General features: G+C 37.7%; 1 protein-coding gene across 1 annotated transcript in view; it reads right to left on the reverse strand.

The window, feature by feature from the left end:
* Positions 1 to 17,860: 17,860 nt before the first annotated feature.
* Positions 17,861 to 21,247, reverse strand: part of LOC126174818 (MAPK regulated corepressor interacting protein 2-like) — a 61,069-nt gene continuing 57,682 nt past the window's right edge. The window contains exon 6 of the mRNA XM_049921196.1: positions 17,861 to 19,157. Within this exon, the coding sequence (XP_049777153.1) occupies positions 19,078 to 19,157 (80 nt within the window). The 3' untranslated portion in view covers positions 17,861 to 19,077. The remainder of the gene's footprint in view (positions 19,158 to 21,247) is intronic.

Below are 21,247 nucleotides of genomic sequence, written 5' to 3' on the forward strand. Positions count from 1 at the left end.
ATTTTGTATTGCATCCAACTTCTTAGGATCCTGAACTATTCCTTCATCTGACACTATATGCCCTAAAAATTTGATGTGGGTTCTACCAAACACAGATTTTGTTGGGTTTGCAGTGACACCCACCTCCACAAATTTTACTAACACTTCTTCCACCAGTTTCAGATGTACCTCCCAGTTTTTTTATAGTGATTACAAGATCATCTTGTACAGTGTAACATTGTCTCAGGTTTCTATGCCTAGCACAGTATCTAGTGTGTTGACGAATACCCCTGCACTAATATTAAGTCCAAAGGGTAACACCTTAAACTGGTAACTCCTACAAGCGAACAAGAAAGCAGTGAGCAGTGTACTTTCTGATGTGCTTGATATTGCTCTCTACCAATACAGTGGGAGCATGTCAGTACTTGTTAAATATTTCATCCCATAGAACTTTTGGAGCTGCTGTTCTACATTTTCTGGCCTGGCAGGTACTGGTATGATTATCCTATTAATATCTCTCACATCCAGAACCAGCCTCACACTACCATCTGCCTTTGCTATGGTCAATAGTGGACTACTATATGGAGAATAGGAAGGCTCTATTATATCCCATTTGATTATCTTCCTAATTTCCTTTGTTACTGCTTCCTCATTTGTCCAAGGGATGCAATATGTAGTGTGGCAGTATGTTTCATGTGGATACGCCTTCATGTTGTATACGTAACCTTTTGCAGTTTCTGGTTTTTCATAAAATACTTCTGTATACAGTCAAAGTAAACCTATTAACTGTGTCTGTTGCAGCATATCTAGGCACTCTGATTCAAGTACCTTTTGCCGAATCAGCTCTTTTGTGGCAATTATCTCATCACTTTGACTAAGGCATGAAGTAATACCCCTGTGTAGTTAGATTACTGTCTAGAAATAATATTTGAGGTCTGGCATATTCAATCTGTATACACTGGCAATACTTTTCATGTATTTCCTCCATGGCTACCAGTGCCAACACGACTCTTTTTCCTACAGTGTCCACAGTACTGGTTCCATGTGAAAGGTCGATCATTCCTCCCTCTGATGAAATCCAACCCAGGATACATAAACTTTTTATCACAGACAATGTTCACTTAAAGGCTCCATCTCCTGTTGAAAGGTCAATGAGTACCCGTGTTTTGACCACCTGCGACTTGGCACTACAATTTGGTATCTTGTATACCCAACATAATTCTCTGAATTAATCATAACTCATAATGTTTGTCGTCGCTCCTGTGTCCGAGATTATAGACAACGGTACACTGCCTATTTTTCTGTGCACTGCAGGTTTCACTACAGATTTACCAGTCTTGTTGCAAGTTTTCAGCTCAGTGCATAGGTCATTGTGCACAATCTGGCCATCGTTGTTACGCAACATGTTTACAGAGTTTACAGAGGTACCTTCACTGTTCTCTTTGACCACTCTACCGGAAGGCATGGGGTGGTCGACTTTAGTTTAAAGGCCAGGTTGGCTTTGTCCACAACCTCTACTATCCTAATTTGTTGGTCCTGGAGCTGCTGCATCATATGACTGCTTTGTTCCTGCACATTACTGTGCTCAGAATTACTTCTGTATTGAATGGTTCCATCATGTGGCCCCCAATTTTGACTTGGCTGATCCACCTGTCAGTATTAGATTAACTGTTGCGGGACTGTTGTGTCCTTTGACATCTCCATGTCTCTTCCTATTATTTCCTTGCTGATTACTGACATACCCATTCCCATTTGAGTTCATGTACGCCACATTGTGTTGTGGTTGCTTATAACCACCAATATTATGGTCACTGTTGTTATGGTAATATTTCCTTTTTCTGTTTTCATTACCATTGCCATTTCCTTTATTATTATTATTATTATTATTATTTCCACCATTCTAAGGAGGGTAACTCCCATTACCTGAGATAACCTTTCTTCTATCTTTGTAGATCAAATCTAGTGAATACACGATAGCTAGAAACCTTTCAAAGTCATGTTCAAATATGTTAACTAACTCCTCTCTGAGTGGACAGGTAATTTCGGTTATAATATTCTTAACACCTCTCTTGTTGTCATCTGTTCATCCCAATAATGAGTTTTACTAATATAACACTGTATGTATTTTCTCATGCTACCTAACTTTGAGTTGTACATGTTAGGACTGAACATGTCTTGTCTAAGATGTTCTTAGGTCCAAGTTCTCCAGTATTTTGCTAAGAAAGTTTTCTCGAAGTTTTGGAGTGTTTGACAGCTGTCCACTGTCTATTGTCCGCAGTGCACCTTCACCTATAATATGTGAAGTCACAAACTGTATGTTTTGTGTCGCTCCATCCAAACCTTGTGCATAACATATCTAAAAGTTTAATGAAAATGATCAGATGCGTGGTCATTTTCTCTGCAGAAAATGTTTGAAAGAGCCTTTGTTTTATTAGGCTTTCTTGCAGTTTAATAACAGCTTAGATCAGCTTTTGTTCATCAGCTGCTGCTGGTATCCTGCCTGGAGCAAGATTGTAAACACTTTGTTCAGGGAAAGTTGTTGATTGCTAATGACTTTTGTTTCCATAAAACCTACAATCTTGAATTATATTTCGCTTGGTATCTTGCACACTAGACTCACTACATTCCAGCAATGCAATTCTGTCCTTTATTTCTCTTTGCCATTGTGAAAGTTCCTCTGCCAAGGTGTGCTGTATCTGGCTTAGTTTGTTTTGCAATTCATTTGCGGGTTCACCACTATCTAATGCAGCTTCATTTGTGACTTCTTGTACCACATTTTGTATCTCAGTGCACATGTTCCTTAATCTCTACATCCTTTTGCTCCAACCACTGAGTTATTTCAGTTTCAATCTGTTCCAAATGAGCCTTGAAGGACTCTTTGACCTGCTCAGTTAATTCTAAAGAAAGTTGGTCTAATTTGTTAGTCACTTCTGTTACTGTAGTGTCCAGGGCATTTTGTGCATCCCAGCACTTCTTAACATCATTAACCTTAGATACTGCTTCAAGTAAGCCTCTATATATTTCCCTCATAGCGGTGATTTCGGTTTTAATAGACCCTAGCTGCTCGTCTAGATTTGTTAACAGAGCTTTGTCATGCTTTGTTAGAATTTCATTTAACTGATAGGTGATGTTCTCATCCCATACTTTCTCTGTGCTTCTTGCCTCTCTTAAAGTTCTTTTCTTTGAGAGCTAGTCTCTCCTCCCGTTCTTTCTCTTTGAGAGCTAACTGTTCTTCATGTTCTCTTTCTTTTCGAGCTAACTATTACTCGCATTCTTTTGTTGGTCTCAAGTACTTCACTAAACTGTTTGAGCATACCTTTATCTCTTTCTTTCTCTTTTTCTTGTAATTTCCCAAAGAGAATTGTAAAAAAAATAATCACCAGGCATTCCTGTCAGTGATACTTTCATTACTGTAGCATTTGACCTTGCATCTGCAGAGGTCGATGTTGCTGATTTATTACCGTCAACCATGATATTCACATTGGATTCACTGTGTATCAGACACTCTGATTCTGATCCTATCATAGTTTATTATGATGGGGGTTCAGTTAACTCACTACTTTCACCTGGTAGTTCTTGTATTATATTATCCAGAGATTCAGAACTGGAGTATTCTGATTCCTTTCTCGATTGCTGTCTAGTTCTAGCACAATGGTTGGTTGGTTGGTTTGTGAGATTGAAGGGACCAGATTGCGATGATAATCAGTCCCTTTTTCCAGAACTGCAAACACCCACACTGAATAAAAACGAAGAATGGAGACGACAACAGACAACACAGGACAAGAAAGACGCAGACAGAGATGAAACAAAACGAATTAAAATCACACAGTGTGTGACAGTGGTTGGCCAACCATACAGACACACACTAAAACTGAGTCTAAAAAATCGTAGGCCAAAGGTCAGACTAAAAATAAAACACTCAGATTAAGTGATAAAAACCTCCTGCCCAGATAAAACACAAAACTAAGCCTGCCATAGCAGTGTCATCTTTTAAAAGGGCAGGGAGCATATCAGGCAGTGCAAACGTCTGCCTGAGCACAGTTAAAAGTGGACAGGCCAACAAAATGAGGACCATCGTCAAAGCCGAGCCGCAGCGACATAGAGGCGGGTCAAACACAGTCTTTTTCTTGCTAGGTGTGGCTGGCAACTCAACAGCCAACTGTTGTGTCAACTGTTATTTCAGCTGAGAGTATTACTTGCTACTAAATGTAGTAAAATTTTAACTAAATCTTCACACAAATACAGCCTCTTGCTGTAATATACACAATACATATACAAAATTACCTAACTCACAACAAGAAAATGTATCATGGTGTATCAAAGTACTTTCCTGATCTATCAGCACAGAAAACCAAAGGAAGTACATTATGTAACCTTATCCAGGAATATAATTCCTTGTCATTACAATTTTCTCTCAATGCAAGGAAGATTTTGGGATTTTAATTATTCACTTAATCACAAGTGATCAACATGTGGAAAGAAACATTCATCAATTAATTACAAATACAATAAAAATGGAAATCAATACAGTAAAATAATGGTTTCTATTAAATTTTGTATTTTGCTTAGAACTGAGCCCCTATAACAGCAGGCACTGCTTACATTCTCTCTCTCCCTCTCTCTTCTTTGGTATTAGAGTGTTTTGATTTTAATTTCAGATGTGGTTCGAATTGTTTGGAAAAAGGTAAAAATATTTAATACACTGTTGGCGTCGCGTATATTCTGTGCACTTGTACATGTGGCTTACATATATGCCAACAATAATCAAAGTTGCCATGCAGACAAAAAATTAGTAAAATGGGTACAGTTTTGCCTGTAATGTTTTAATTACATTGTCCAAACTCATGGCTACCCCAAATATAGTCAGAAGTAGTATTAAACTATTACTGTTATTGCCTGATAAATTAATTTTTACAAAGAGAGAGATGATGTAACCGCCTACGTAGTGTAAGGATTTGTACTCATGATAAATAATTTCATTTATCTCGCACTGGTTGCAGTTTGGTTAGGCATTTACTTGACAGAAATAAATTTAATTGCAAACGCACAGATATTGTAAGGAAAACCTAAACCTTGTTGATACTGCAGTTAAATTTATCTATGCAATTCTGTAAAAATTCTGATAAAATGAGCTTTGCAAATATTAATGCTTGAACATTATCATCAATATTCAAAATATTTGTTATGTTAACTCGAGAGTGAAGCTCAATATTTAATATTTTAATTACATGCCACATAATGGCCGCCTGTGCACCATTATGACAAAAGAAAGCCAGATGAGCAATCTTCGATAAAACTCACTGTAAATAATTATTTTCGCTTAAATATTTCCACAGGGAAGGAGAGGTTTTGAATAAGAACAGGAGAAATTCACTTTTCACCATATATTGTAACAGAAAATACTTAGTGTGTCACAACAGCTAAGTGACATAATTCATCAACACCAGAGACAAAAGTAGGGTTAGATCTTTCAATGAAGTCTTTTTAACATTAATGAGATAGGAATTCAATGGTTGCAAAAAATGTCTTTACATTGTATACTTATTTTTTGATACGAAAATATATATTTTATTAACATTTTTAACACAAAAATATCATATTAACAAGTTGAAGGTTTTATAATGATCTGTTGTATTAGCTATGGGTTTTATTTTTATTTTTATTTTTTTTTTTTTTGACAGAAATTCACTCAATTTTGTAATTTCTTTACACTTCACATCATTATCATTTCACTAATGTAGTTATGATAGGAAAGGAACTAGAAGCTATAGACAGATACTCTCATGTATGTTTTTAGACAACACTGAAATCCACTTTTAATTGTAAAATGAATGCTTTGTTATATAAAATTGGTGAGAAATTGTAAATTGTTTACTTGATTTAATTGTCCCATTCATTACCAACATAACATGGCTGTAAGAGACATTCTCACATGATAATTAAAGAAATTTAATTTTTTTTCCTTGTGTATTAGTACTCCAACTCATTTTCAACCTTCGGCTCTGTTTCTATGCTAACATGATTCACTGAAATGGATCAACTCAGAACCAGTGGATGACCAGTTTACAAACAGACCTGTTCTTACAGTCCATCTGAGGAGAAAATAATGGGCATATTACACAGCTTCATGGAGAATGATATGTATAAATGTTTTGAGCAGTGGAAGAAATGAATGTAGATACATGTAGACTCAAAATACATCCTACTTTGTAGGTGAACACCTCTAATCGAACATATTCTGTATGTTCACAATTTTGCAGCATAATTCTTGTTTCTTTTACATAACATTTTTCTGGCAGGACATATGACATTTCTGTAGTAAATAGCTCATTTTCTGACAGCATGCTGATCACTTTTGATGAAACTTTCCACAACATAAGGACATAGTTTAAGGCTGAAAATCATTGTCACAGCAGACAGATCTTTAGTAATGCAAGTAGTCTTAATTCTTTTGTATGAAGGTAATACATGGTATTTGTTTATAGTATAACTTTCTCAACATAATAGTGACAAAAAATGCTGCAGCAAAACAATATGACTTACAGGTCTGATGTGCAAGTATGTAAAACAAGATGGTTCTCTTTTTCAAGTTTGATTTTTTTCCCATGTGCTACCTCTTTCAAGAAACCTCTTGAGTGCAAGGTCACAAAAGGCCAATGACGTTTATGGAATTTGATGTCCCACGTACTGTCCATGATACAACCACAATTTTGGCTGCTAATGGCAACAGGGGGCAGGACTCAAGACACCCAATGGTGAGCACAGCATGAAGCTATGGAGTATAGTTTAACTGCTACAGTGCCAGTGGTGTTCATACAAAGCAGAGCAATGGCAATCATAAACAAAGCAAACATTGCAGTATATCTTCACTTAAAACTTCCGGGCTGATAGGCCGTGGTCGAAGTATAAAACACTCTCCTGACGTTTCGTCTCCGACTGCGGGAGACATCCTCGGAGGTAAGGCGGCGAACTGCGAAGAGAACTCGACGAAGCGCTGATTATATAGGCAGTACAGAGGGCGCCACAGTCGATCACGTGGCGTCGGCTATGAGATTGTCTCTGGTAATGCCAACATTCTCGATTGAAAGTAATCGATCGTCACGCTTGCGGTGCAACGCTGACATCCAAATTTTATCCAGTTTAACACCTTCGTCTTTCCTGTTAACATTATTACGATGTTTATCAATCTCGATAGCCTCTCTATACAAGCGTGCATAATAATGCGAGGTTTTTGATATGACGCTCGTCTCGCTGAATTTTATTTCATGATCACCTTCCTGGTAAACATGTTCCGCTACGGCTGATTTATCCGTGTGACCCAGGTGGCAATTCCTCTTATGTTCAACAAGACGGGTGTTCACACTTCTCTTTGTGGTACCGATGTAAACCTGTCCACAACTACAAGGAATTTTATATACCCCCGGTGTAGCCAAAGGGTCTCGTGCATCTTTTGCCGACCTTAAAAATTCTTTTATTTTTCTGGTGGGTCTGAAAATAGTTTCCACCCCATACTTGCCTAAAACTTTCCCAATGCGGTCTGTGACCTTACTAATGTCATATCAAAAACCTCGCATTATTATGCATGGTTGTATAGAGAGGCTATCGAGATTGATAAACATCGTAATAATTTTAACAGGAAAGACGAAGGTGTTAAACTGGATAAAATTTGGATGTCAGCGTTGCACCGCAAGCGTGACGATCGATTACTTTCAATCGAGAATGTTGACATTACCAGAGACAATCTCATAGCCGATGCCACGTGATCGACTGTGGCGCCCTCTGTACTGCCTATATAATCAGCGCTTCGTCGAGTTCTCTTCGCAGTTCGCCACCTTACCTCCGAGGATGTCTCCCGCAGTCGGAGACGAAACGTCAGGAGAGTGTTTTATACTTCGACCACGGCCTATCAGCCCGGAAGTTTTAAGTGAAGACAATACCGGCCGTGAAAGCTTACATTGTATTGCAGTATATCTGTAGCAACTGTTGCCAAAGATGACATTTTGTCAGAAGAGAACCCAAGGAATTTCACAGGGTGAGAAATAAGTGGCAGATGAAATATTAGCATTCCTGTAAGATGAGTCAGTAGAATTTGTAGAGTCATACATGCTTGACTGTGTGGACAATGTACATGATGAGTACAATGATGACAATATATGCTGAACAAGTGAAAGTGATATTGAAACAAGTGTCGAGCTATGTAGTTCATCATCCTTGTCAGACAGGGAGCCACAAATCCTGCCTCCAGTGAAGTATAGTAAAGGGCAATTACTTTCCAAGGAACAGATACTAAACATAATTACATACATGGAAGATCATCTACAGCATAATAAAAAACAAGACTTATGAACATATTTCAAATAAGTCTGCAGTAATATGATCGTATAGCGCATAAGAAAAGCGCAAAGTGCACTTGCTACAAAAACTAGTGTTCGCACATTTCAGAGATGCTCGGTAGAATTTACAGGATGTGCATGATAGTGACCTACTATGTTATGCACATCAAACTGCACATGACATAAATTACAGTGATTTCAAGGGAAGCAGTGGATGGTTTAGTAACTTTCAACACTGCTGCAGAATTGGCAGGTGTAAAATAATTGTAATTTCAAAGTGTCAACCTGATGATACACAGCAAACTCCGGAATGAGCCCAAAATCTTGTAGATGAGATAAACAGACTTATCCTACCATTCAATAATGAATCTGTTTTCAACTGTGTACAGCTTATGAAAGGAACCATGGAAATTAGTGGCACCAAGAGAGTTGTATCTAGATCAACTAACATTAATCCTTAATGCACTGTATACAATTATGCCAACTGTTAATCTGGACGGTAAATTGGATGGAAAGTTATTTATTGTGCTGCAAGAAATTGGAGGTGCTCTGCCCCCTACAATCCTTTTTTGTGTGTGATCGTGCAAGGGCAGTAGGAAATATTTACATCACAGCAAGCAAGAGTGGGAAAATGGGCATTACGGAATCACAAATATGTATGACCACTGCTTCTGGCCAATATATGATCAAAATAACTTGCTTTTGATTCCTCATCTGTGTATAAAAACCAGGCTCCTCTAGAGCAAACTATCCCTCTGAAAAGTGTGTGACATTGCAATTCATACCACATGGAACCACAGGAGAAATTCAGCCTCTGGATGTTTGTTTTTTCTTTGCATATAAAACATGTTATCGCAATATCTGCAGCTATGCCTTGAAGGATAGCCAGTTTCATGATAAGCTCCACAACAGACTGTTTCGCATTTGGTAGCATGCCATCACATCCCATCAGTTATCATTACAGCATTACACCAATATGATTCTATATGCATTCTTTAAGAGTGGATACCTAGCAGAACGTCCTGCACAGTTTGCAACTCCCAAGGAGTTCATCTTCGTCTTGATGGTGTGAACCTTTGTGATCATGCCATATTTTCATTCAGTGTTCATGGTACAAGTTAATGGTTTGTTTTAAACGTTTCTTGAATGCCAATGACGTCCATTTTGTGAAATGTAATACATACATCTGATAGAAGATTGATCTCTGCACCTCCCGGACATTCATTTTCTGTCACACTCCTAATGCACATGGTGAGTCATTAGCAGCTAATATTTTCCCTGTCATAATAATTAACACAACACTTTAAAATGAGCCGTATTAAAGATCAAACTTAAGACTTCAAACTCAATAGATTTCTTGTTAGTTTGGTTCCACTGAACAAAAAAACTATTTGTAAGTATATTTGCTCCATGGGGAAGGGGCAGGGGCTACCCTAGGCCCTTACACTTGAAACAGAAATGAAAAATCACAGTAAAATCTTACTCAACTTTTTAAAAAAAATTCTAAACCTACTGCTTAGAATTAGTTGATTACCTAATAACTTTATGACTTTAAATTTAATAATAAAAGTTACTGTTTTAACAAATCAATCAACAAAGCTACAATGCACAATATTATGAAAAGGATAGACTGCTACTCACCGTATTTTATATATGAGATGCTGAGTCACAGACAGGCACAATGAAAAGACTTATAACATTTTTGTGTTTGGGCAAAAGGCTGGCTACCTTCACTGGTAGGTTGATTTTGGGGGAGGGGGCCGAACAGTGAGGTTATCGGTCCCATTGGATTACGGAAGGATAGTGAAGGAAGTCGGCCATGCCCTTTCGAAGGAACCACCCCAGCAGTTGCATGAGGTGATTTAGGGAAACACACACACACACACACACACACACACACACACACACACACACCTGATCACTGTCTCTGGCCACTGTGGGCAGACAGGGCCATAATTGCACCAGATGGGAGTAGCAGTCTGGTGGTGGTGTTAAGGAGGTGGCATGGGGCAGGTAGGGGATAGCAGGGTAGCATGGGGTAAGATTAGTGCTTCTTGTGGGAGCATGCAGCGATGTGATGGGGACGAGGTAGGATTGCTAGGAGCTGTTGGAAGGTTTCACAGGGGCGGGGCGTGGGAGCTGAAAGGGTGAAAAGTGCAGAAGGGGAAGAGGACTAGTGGGTGCTTTGGTGGAATAGAAGGCTGTGTTGTGCAGGAGTGGGAGCAGGCAAGGAGATACATAAGTGGAGGACAGAGACCAGTAAAGACTGAGGCGGGGCGGGGGGGAATGTAAGATATACTGCAGGGAGAGTTTACAGCTGTGTAATTCAGAAAAACTGGTGTTAGTAGGCAGGATCCTGATGGTTCAAGTTGTGAAGCAGTCACTGCAGTGAAGCATATTGTTTTTAGTAGCAAGTTCAGCAACTGTGTGATCCAGCTGCTGCTTGGTCAAAGTTTGCCACTGCCCATTCATGTGACAAGAGAGATCGTTACCCCACGTAGAAAGCAGCTCAGTGGGCAAAGATTACTCTGTAGATCACAACTGATGTCACAGGTAGCCCTGCCTTTGAAAGAATAGGAGATGTCAGTAACTGGAATGGAGTACGTGGTGGTGGGAGGACGTATGGAACAGGTCTTACATCTAGGTCTACTGCAGAGATACAAGTGTGAGGTTTGGGGGCATAGGTGGAGTAGGGATGAACAAGGATATTGCATGGGTTTGTTGGGTGGTGGAATACAAACATGGGAGGGTTGGGAAGGGTATTTTCTTTCTGAGTCATCAGTCTTCCCACTGGTTTGATGTGTCGACCTTTCCACCTGAGAGTAGCACTTACAAATTACATCCTCAGTTATTTGCTGGACGTATTCCAATCCCTGTTTTTATCCTCTCTTGCTTCCTCTAGTGCAGGATGTCTTAACAGATGTCCTGGCATCCTGTCCCTTCTTCTTGTCAATGTATTCCATATATTCCTTTCCTCACTGAGTCTCCAGAGAACCTCCTCATTCTTTACCTTGTAAGACCACATAATTTTCAACATTCTTCTGTAGCGCCACACCTCAAATCCTTTGATTTTCTTCTTTTCTGGTTTTCCCACAGTCCGTGCTTACTGTCATGTAATGTTGTGCTCCAAATATAAATTCTCAGATATTTCTTCCTCAAATTAATGCCTATGTTTGATACTAGTAGACATCTCTTGGCCAGGAATGCACTTTTTGCCAATGCTAGTCTGCTTTTTATGTTCTCCTTGCTAGATCCTTCATGGGAGTTTTTTGCTGCTCAGGTAGGAACATTCCTTAATTTTGTCTATTTCAGATCTTCAAACCTGATGTTAGGTGTGAGATCCCACCCACTCATCTCTTATGGGCTGCCTAGGAAGCTGTTTTCTCAGATAGCTAGACAACATACACGCAAATCATATTAATGGATTTTATTATAGTAATTGAATTGACAATACTTAACTTGTGTTTCTACAATGAAGTGTCAGAAGCAATTGCCGACATGTAATAATCAATGTCCTTCGCTATATGAAATTTCCATTCAAGCAATTAATATAAGGCACAAGTCTAAAAGCTAAACAGTTAGGATGATGGCTCATCTTCTAGTGCAGCTTTTCTAGTGTGCCATGGGTATGCAGCATGTCACTTTTCTTCTCTGCATGTGGTGACGCCATAGTCAGTATGATATTGGGTGATGTCTCACAGCCCTCTCTGCTGTATCATTCTTGATCTTCGTGCCTGCACTTGTCGTTACACTGGAACAATAGGTTTTTCACTGTTGTCATTTCTGCTACTTCTCAGTACTTTCACCTTTCTTCAGTTTACTCTCAATCCATATCCTGCACTAATTAGACTGTTCATTCCATTGACCAGATCCTGTAATTCTTTTTCAGTTTCACTGAGGATACCAATGCCATCAGTGAATTTATGATTGATATCCTTTCACCTTGAATTTTAATTCCATTCTTGAACCTTTCTTTTATTCTGCCACTGCCTGTTCGGTGTATAGATTAAACATTAGGTGCAAAAGATTACATCCCTGAAGTGCACCCTTTTTAATACAACCACTTTTAATACAAGAACAAGCACTGCTCTTGGTCTTCCACTCTCATTGCTCCCTCTTGGTTTTTGTACTTACTGTATATTACTCATCTTTCCCTAAGCTTAACACTATTTTTGCCAGAATTTTGAACATTTTGCCCCATTTCGTATTGTCGAACACTTTTTAGTCTTGGTTCCATTATCAACCACAATGTCAGAATTGCCTCTCTGGTGCCTCTACTTTTCCTAATTTCAAACTGATCATCATCTAACACATTCTCAATTTTGTTTTCCATTCTTCTGTACATTATTCTTGTCAGAAACTTGGATGCATGAACTATTAAGCTGATCGTGTGATAATTCTTGCACTTGTCAGTTCTTGCAATCTTCAGGCTTGTGTGAATGATGTTTTTCCAAAGTCAGATGGTATTCTATACTCCAACATGAATAGTCATTTTGTTGCCACTTCCCCCAATGCTTTGAGAAATTCTGATGGAATGTTATCTATCTCTTCTATCTTAAGTCTTATAAAGCTCTTTTAAATTCTGATACTAATACTAGATGCCTTATCTGTTCTATACTGGCTCTTGTTTCTTCTTCTATGTCACCAGACAGGTCTCCCCATAATAGAGGCCTTCAAAGTACTCTTTCCAATTATCCACTCTCTCCTATGCATTTAACAGTGGAATCCCGCTGCACTCTTAATTTCACCCAAGGTTTTTGACTTTTCTGTATGCTGAGTCAGTCCTTCTCACAATAATTTCTTTTTCAGTTTCTTAAGATTTTTCCTGCAGCCATTTTTCCTTAGCTTCCTTGCACTTCCTATTCATTTCATTCCTAAGTCACTTGCATTTCTATATTCCTGAATTTCTGAAGTCCTCAATATTTGTTGGCCTGTTGTTGTGCACTTTGGATTTCTGAATCCCCCCCTCCCCCCAAAAAAATTCACAAGCCAATAAATCAGGTGAACAGGATGGTCAGTGGGAAACAAGATACTCTGGAACCACAACAACTTACCGATCTGATGTTATAGTGGCAGTCGGTCTTAATCATTCTCAAGAAGGTAAGGCCTAATAACACTTTGTGTGTCACTCCATGCAGCAACTTTTGTGCTATGATGTGGTCTTTTACACATCTGATGAGGACTGGTCAGCAACCAATATAAATTTTGTTTGTTTACATAGCCCGACAAAAGGAAATGGGCCTTGTCAGATGTCATGAAATTTTTAAGAAGATTTGGTTGACTGTTGATCATCTTCAGACACTGTATACAGAATGTGGGACGTTTATTTTTATTTATCTTACACAACTAGTTCCACAGGGCCAAATTGAATAGCGAAACCTCCAAAGTCATTGAATATGTCAGTACATGAAATAACAACAGATAAAATAAAATGTTTATGAACCCAAAAAAAGACAAGGTATAAGTTTATGTAAATCCAATCAATCAACAATATAACAGAGGAATCATCTTAATCTTCCAAGGAACCTCTCTACAGAATAGGAGGAGTGACCCATGAGAAAACCTTAGTTTTGATTTGAAACACATTGATTACTGCTAAGATCTTTGAATTCTTGTGGTAGCTTATTGGAAATGGATGCAGTAGTATACTGCACACCTTTCTGCATGAGAGTCAAGGAGGTGTGATCCAAATCCAGATTGGATTTCCGCCTCGTATTAAGTGAGTGAAAGCTGCTAATTCTTGGGAATAAGCTGTTATTGTTAACATGGGCTTTCCATGACAGCTTACTATCTATCTGAACACCTAGAAATTTGAACTGTTCAGTTTCACTAGACATATGTTCACTCTGTGAAATTAAAACATCAGGTTCTGTTGAATTCTGTGTTAAAAACTAAAAACTCAGTCTTACTATGATTAGCATTAGTTTATTTTCTACAAGCGATGAACTTATGTCATGAACTGGACAGTTTGAAAGTATCATCAGCAAACAGAAATATTTTAGAATCACCTATAATACTAGAGGGCCTGTCATTTATATAAGTAAGGAACAGGAGTGGCCCCAGCACTGATCCCTGGGACACCCCCCATTTGACTGTGCCCCACATCATAGCCATTCTCAACATCTTTTGCTGTCTGTTGTTAAAGTAAAATGTGAGCTACTTCCCGTATTCCATGATGGTCCAGCTTCTGGAACAATATTGTGATCAACACTATCAAAAGTTATTGTGATCATTTCTTAGCTTTAGTTACTGAAATAACTTGACACCAGTGCCTACGAGTTTAATTTGTACACCACAGCACTGAAGATGATCACTATGTGATTGAAAATCGATTTTACTGTCAATAAACCGTCAATCTTACGGCCAACACTGACCTTCCTTCTAATCTACTATCAAAAGCCTTAGTTAAATAAAAAAATATGCCTAACATTTGAAACCTTTTGTTTAATACATCCAGTACTTCACAGAGAAAGGAGAATTTTCAGTTGTTAAACCACTTCTTAAACTGAACTGTGCATTTGACAGCAAATTATTTGAAATAAAATGACCAGTTATCCTTACAGACACAGCCTTTTCAAGAACTTTAGCAAATGCTGATGGCATAGAAATGGGTGGAGGAGTGTTTAACGTCCCATCAACAACAAGGTCATTAGAGACTGAGTTCAACCTTGGATTAGGGAAGGAAATCAGCCATGCCCTTTCAAAGAAACCATCCCGGCATTAGCCTGAAGCAATTTAGGGATACCATGGAAAACCTAAATCAGGATGGCCAGACACAGGTTTGAACCATCATCCTTCCAAATGTGAGTCCAGTGTGCTAACCAATGTGCCACCTTGCTCGATTCTAGAAATAGGTCTACAATTGTCTGTGTTATCCCTTTCTTCCTTTTTATAAAGTCGCTTTACTACTGAGTACTTTAATAGTTCAGGAAACTGACCCTTCTTGAAGGAAAAATTACAAATATGGCAAAGTACAGGGGTAAAATGTGCAGTGCAGTACTTTAATATTCTGCTAGGCACTCCATCATATCCATGAGTCCTTATTCCTCAGTGATTTAATTATTGACTCAATCTCTCCCTTGTCAGTATCAGAGGAGTATTTCTGACATCAATCTCAGAAAGACATTTTGCAAGACAGTTGTACAATTCCCTGTAGAAAGTAAGTTTTTATTTAATTCACTAGCAATGCTCAGAAAGTGACTATTAAATACTGTACATATATCTGACTTATCAGTATCAAAAATGTTTTTATGACGAACTGACTTTATATTGTCAACCTTGTGCTGCTGAACAGACACTTCCTTCTCAACTGACCATATGGTTTTAATTTTATCCTGTGAATTGGTTATTCTATTTGTGTACTGCATACTCTTTGCCTCCCTAATAATATTGTCAAGCTCCTTAAAATACTGCTTGTAATGGACTACTGTAGCTTGATTGTGACTACTTCTAATATTTTGATATAATTCCCACTTTGTCCTACATTATATCCTTATCCCAATATCAGCCACCCAGGCTGCCTTTTACTGCTAGTACCCTGTTTAGAATGTTCTAATAGAAAGCAACTTTCAAAAAGCATGAGAAATGTGTGAAGGAAAGCATTATATTTGTCATCTATGTTATCGGCAGTGTAAACATCCTGCCACTCTTGTTCCTTAACGAGGTTTAAAGAACTCTCTATTGCCATTGGATTAGCTTTTCTACTTAGTCTGTAATTATATGGAACATTTGTTTGAGAAAAAAAACTTTTACAGTTAAAATTTGTGCAGCATGGTCTGAAAGTCCATTCACACTTTTACAAATGGAATGCCCATCTAGTAATGAAGAATGAATAAAAATATTGTCTATGGTTGTGCTACTGCTCACCTGCACCCTGACTGGAAAAAAACACAATCTGCATCAAATCATATGAATTTAGGAAATCTTTCAACATCCTGTTTCTTGCACAATCGCATACAAAATTAATATTGAAGTCACCGTATATAACTAATTTTTGGTACTTCCTATAAAGTGAACCAAGAACCCTCTCTAGCTTGGGGCAGAAATTATCTAAGTCAGAGTTAGGGAACCTTTAAACAACAACAATTAGAAGTTTAGTTTGGTTACACACAAAGTACAATTGTCTGAATATTTCTTCCTCCTAGCTGTCATCTTACAACTGCCACTTCCCATTCCCCAATGCCCTTCACCCATCTCAACCTATCTAGTTCCTCCTTTGTGTCTTGTAACTGCACCTGAGGGGCGAAGATCTTACACTCTGCTCCTCTATCAACTTATTTCTGCTACAAATTCTGCATTTGCAGGAGAGGATCTCACTGGAATGCCCACTGGCTTCCCCACTTCCCCCCAATGAAAATACTTTGAACAAATCTCACACCATTAACTTGCTACTCACAAATCTGATCTATGGGCACTGGAACTTTATGATTGTGACCTGTGTCAAAATGTTGCTGAAATAAATACTGTGTTGATACAACACTATCAACGTATTTCAAAAATGTTTCAACTGGGAAAGCACGATGTTCATTTGACCAATGACTCTTACTGACTGATAATGTTTGAACCACACTATGCACTGATACCAACATCAACTTTCTGGGAAGCCTTATTCAGCAATGGCGCACAATTTGAAACAGGCCATTGTCTCTGAAACATCCTGTACAAAAGAGTTCTTTCGAAAATGTTTTCAGACAAAACACACTCACTCTAAAAGTGTTTGTATTTGATGCTGGTGTGTCAAAAACTAATGTTTTAACTTAGGGCTGAAAATCCCATTCAGCAAGAGTTTCTTAGCCAACTTTTGCCTTCTCTTTTCTGTGTCTAAAATTATCAATATTTAATGTGTAGTTAATTTTCATTTTCCATTTTTTTTCCAAATATATTTATGTGTAAAATTTGTATTATAAGTATCTAAATTACTGAATTGTTGAATTTCATCACATAGACACTTTACTCTTACCTCTTCACAGCTGTCTCTGCTCACTCTGACACAGTTCAAGGGGCCTTTGATGCACAGTTAATTTACATACTCACAAACTGTAGAAAGAAACCACTGACAGTGCTTTGACAAATAGCAGTTTAATTTCAGTCACTTCACTTAAGTAATATCGAAATAAATATACTGCCTCCTGTAAACAAATTGTAGACTAAAATATTGTACATTACAACTGCTACCTTCCTTCGAAAATGAAGGTCTACAGCAGTAGACTCCACTGGGCCATAAAAAGGAAGGGCATGGTTCACTCTTCCCTTCACCTACAAATCACGAGTTAACTGATTTTTAATGTCATCCAGCCAATGAGGACACTTTCAGATAAGGACAATGAAGTAAACAAGTAACCTACACTAAGTACTGAATGCACTTAATGTAGAAGTGATATTTCTTGAAGTTGATAGTTATCTTTTTTTCTGGATTTTCAATTTTGATGACCTAGGGGCATCCTTTCCCCTTGTCCTACAGAGCTCAAATTTCACAAGGCTCATTTTTACACAGGATTGAATGAAACGGGCATGAAAGGAGATGGTGGTGGTGGTGGTGGTGTGGTGGTGTGGTGGTGGTGGTGGCAGTGATGGTGGTGCAGTCCAGAAAAACCATAAAAAGTGTCTTATAAAAGCAACCCCAATGTACAAAACACCTTACATATTACTTCTGTATTATTATATAGAAGGACAAAGGCTCCAGGTATTTTGTGGTTTTCTTACACCAATTTCATCAATACACATGATGCACATTTCCAAAAAAGTGCAACTAATAACTGAAGATTTTTACTATAAATTTTACTTCACTGACTGAAGCTTTCATTTACAAATCTAAGTTCTACAAAACGATCCAATAAGATTCAACAGTTACAGTCAATACAATCATCAAGAAAATGTCATTTTTACAATATATCTGGTATAAAAATGGTGTCATTATTTTTAGTCTTGCAAGTGAAATTCTGACTCAAATAAACAAGTCTACGTCTCTTAAAAATACAGTATTGCTTTGTTTTTGTGTTGTACAAAAACTAACAAAGTCAGAAGTTCTAATTACTTATTTTATTTACCTATAGGTATTTCCCACAAAATTAGATACACCTTAAAAAAACTATGTTGTTTCTTATTGAAGGTGTGTACATTACTTAGTAATGAGAAATACCAAACTGTCTCTTCATGTGAGATAACTATTCGATATATACCTAAGAGTCCTTTTGAAGTAAATAAATAAATTATCAAAAGAAACCACTAGGCACTTGTATGAAGTTTTCATCTATTGGGTAATGGAACCTCACATGAAAAGAAAGTGTTAAACACAGGTTTACAAACAAAAATACAATGCAATTAACTATAGAAAAATGATAACATAATTTCAATAAATAAGGTATAATACATAAGGGTTAAAAGCATTCAACCAATAATTGGGCTGTGTCACAGTTGAAAGAAATAGGAATGTGAAATTATTTCCATGTGTCTCAACATTCTTAACAGTATTTACTTAATTCTCATGTGTACTCTTGTTCATAAGCTTTTCAGAGACATGTTAGATCACAACTTTCATTACGAACTATGAATAAAAGTGTTTGTCCTTTAACAAGTGCATATAACTCAGAATAATTTAGAATTTCTGTTGCCAGTAAACACTAGCAATGTTACATGGGAAATTTATCATGGTTTTTCACAAGTTGTGTAATCTAACCATCTTTGTTAAATAATGTAATGAAAAATTATTTGTTCTTTATTCAATGGCAGATGAAATTTTGGTTGAAAATAAAAGATTCATGCTTAACTATGGTGTTGACTGTGAATGCTTGTAATTCTTAACAACACGTTGGCCCCACCAAGCCTCCAGATCAAAAGGTTCAAAATCTGAAACAATAAAAACAACTTCTATGCAAGAATGGAAAGCATCAGATTTTTTTACCTTTAAAAAAGGATCAACTAATAAAAATACATCTCAAGGTTTACTACATTATAGTTTGGTCGCAATGTTGTTCACAGCAGTGAAGGTGGTGGTGATTAGTGTTTATCATCCCACCGACAGCAAGGTCACTAGGCACAGAGCACAAGTTCAGATTAGGGAAGGACGGAGAAGGAAAGCAGTCATGCCCTTTCAAATGAACCATCCTGGAATTTGTCTTAAGCAACTGACAGAAATCACGGAAAACCTAGATCAGGATGGCCAGAAGCGGGTTTGAACTCCTGTCATCTTGAATAAAGCAGTGAAGGAACACTGAGTATACTATGCACAAGTATTATGTAACATTACCAAGAAACACTTGGAACATATTATTCAGAAATGTTTGAAATGAAAAAGAGGAGTGTGGGTTGGTGGTAGGAGGATAGAATGTATTTGATTTGCAGATAATATGGTGTTATTTGGCAGACAGCGAAAGAACTACATTTCAATGTTAAGAGAATTAAATAAGAACTGCGAGGAATAAGAGGAATTCAGAATGAGAATTAATAAGAAAAAGACAAAAGTAGGCCCAACAATAAAGTTACAACAGGAAGATACAGAACACATTAGTGCTTTAAATGGGAAGCATAATTACACAAGACATGAGATGCAATAAAGACGATGAAAATGCTTATAGCAATTGCCAAAGAGGCATCTAATAAGACGTGGCATTTCTATGTGGGTGCATGGACAGATACCTGAGGAAGAGGCTGGCAATGTGCTTTATAAGTAATGGGGCATTGTACAGAGCTGAGATGCGGACAATTAGGAAAGACGACGAAAGAAGAATCAGATATGTGAATTTGGAGGAGGATGGTAGGTATAAATAAGTAGACAAACTGAGGAGATGTGAGAAGAATGAGGGAAGAGAGAGATAAATTTTAAAGCAAGTCAGGAAGAGGAAACACTATTGGCTTGGACATTGGATAAGAAGAAATTGTTTTCCGATGGATGCTATGGATGGAATGGTGAATGGAAGAAGGAGGAGATAATGCAGAAGATACCAGATGGTGGATAGTATATGAATAGAAAACAATTATGAGAAAATGAAGGGGGCAGCTAATGAGAGGACTGCATGGAGAGCTACATGTGAAGACCTGCTCTAGGACAGAACACTGATGATAATGACCAAGATTTCACTTAATTCAAAAGGGCTGCATTTTATGTCTCCACGAGGATGGGTAGTTGAGATTGTAACATTCTATTACATCTACTGAGCATTCCAGTGTCGTACAATTCAGTGTTGATTATATTAGATACATGAAGTTATGCTCCCTAAAGTCACAAAGAGTGAAGTCAACTACACCAGAAGAGTGGTAATTGAGGATGACTGTACTGTTTACCACCAAGTATGTAACTTACACCATTGTTTTGTAACAGGAAGCAACTATTCCACAATATAACTACAAAGTCTTCCAAGATTTGTTGTTAAAATGTCCTCGATAAACAAGTTGCATCAAACTGGTACATAATTTAAAGCTATTGACAACAGCTTCCCTTGTCTTTATGAGGAAAGTAACTGGCTGTCAAAGAGATCATAGGAATCTGCAGATTTGAATGATGTGCAGTAGAAATCATGATATGTCATATGTAATGTCATCTTCCCCATCACAAGGTAGCTTTCGTGATACAACTCTGAACTACTTTGGTATCAAGTTCTCACTTCAATTAACTGCTGAGTGCATGGCCCATATCTCTATTAAAGTAGTTCGTAATGACAATATTATCAAAAGGATATTTGCTAGTCACCATACAGCAGAGATGCTGAGTCACATATAGGCCTGTTTGGCTGAAAGGTTTGCTTGACAGCCTTTCTGCTGTGCCTATCTGTGACTCAGCATACCCACTATATGGTGAGTAGCAACTTTTCATAATATTGTCATTATTCCATCCTGGATTTTCCAAAGTAGTTAGTACATATTCTAACTTCCATGACTTGTTTGGTGGTTGAGTCCTAGTAATTTGTAGTGTCACATAGAATCTGCATCTGCTCAAACAA

This window comes from Schistocerca cancellata, chromosome 3, assembly GCF_023864275.1.
Source record: "Schistocerca cancellata isolate TAMUIC-IGC-003103 chromosome 3, iqSchCanc2.1, whole genome shotgun sequence".
In the NCBI taxonomy this organism is placed as follows: domain Eukaryota; kingdom Metazoa; phylum Arthropoda; class Insecta; order Orthoptera; family Acrididae; genus Schistocerca; species Schistocerca cancellata.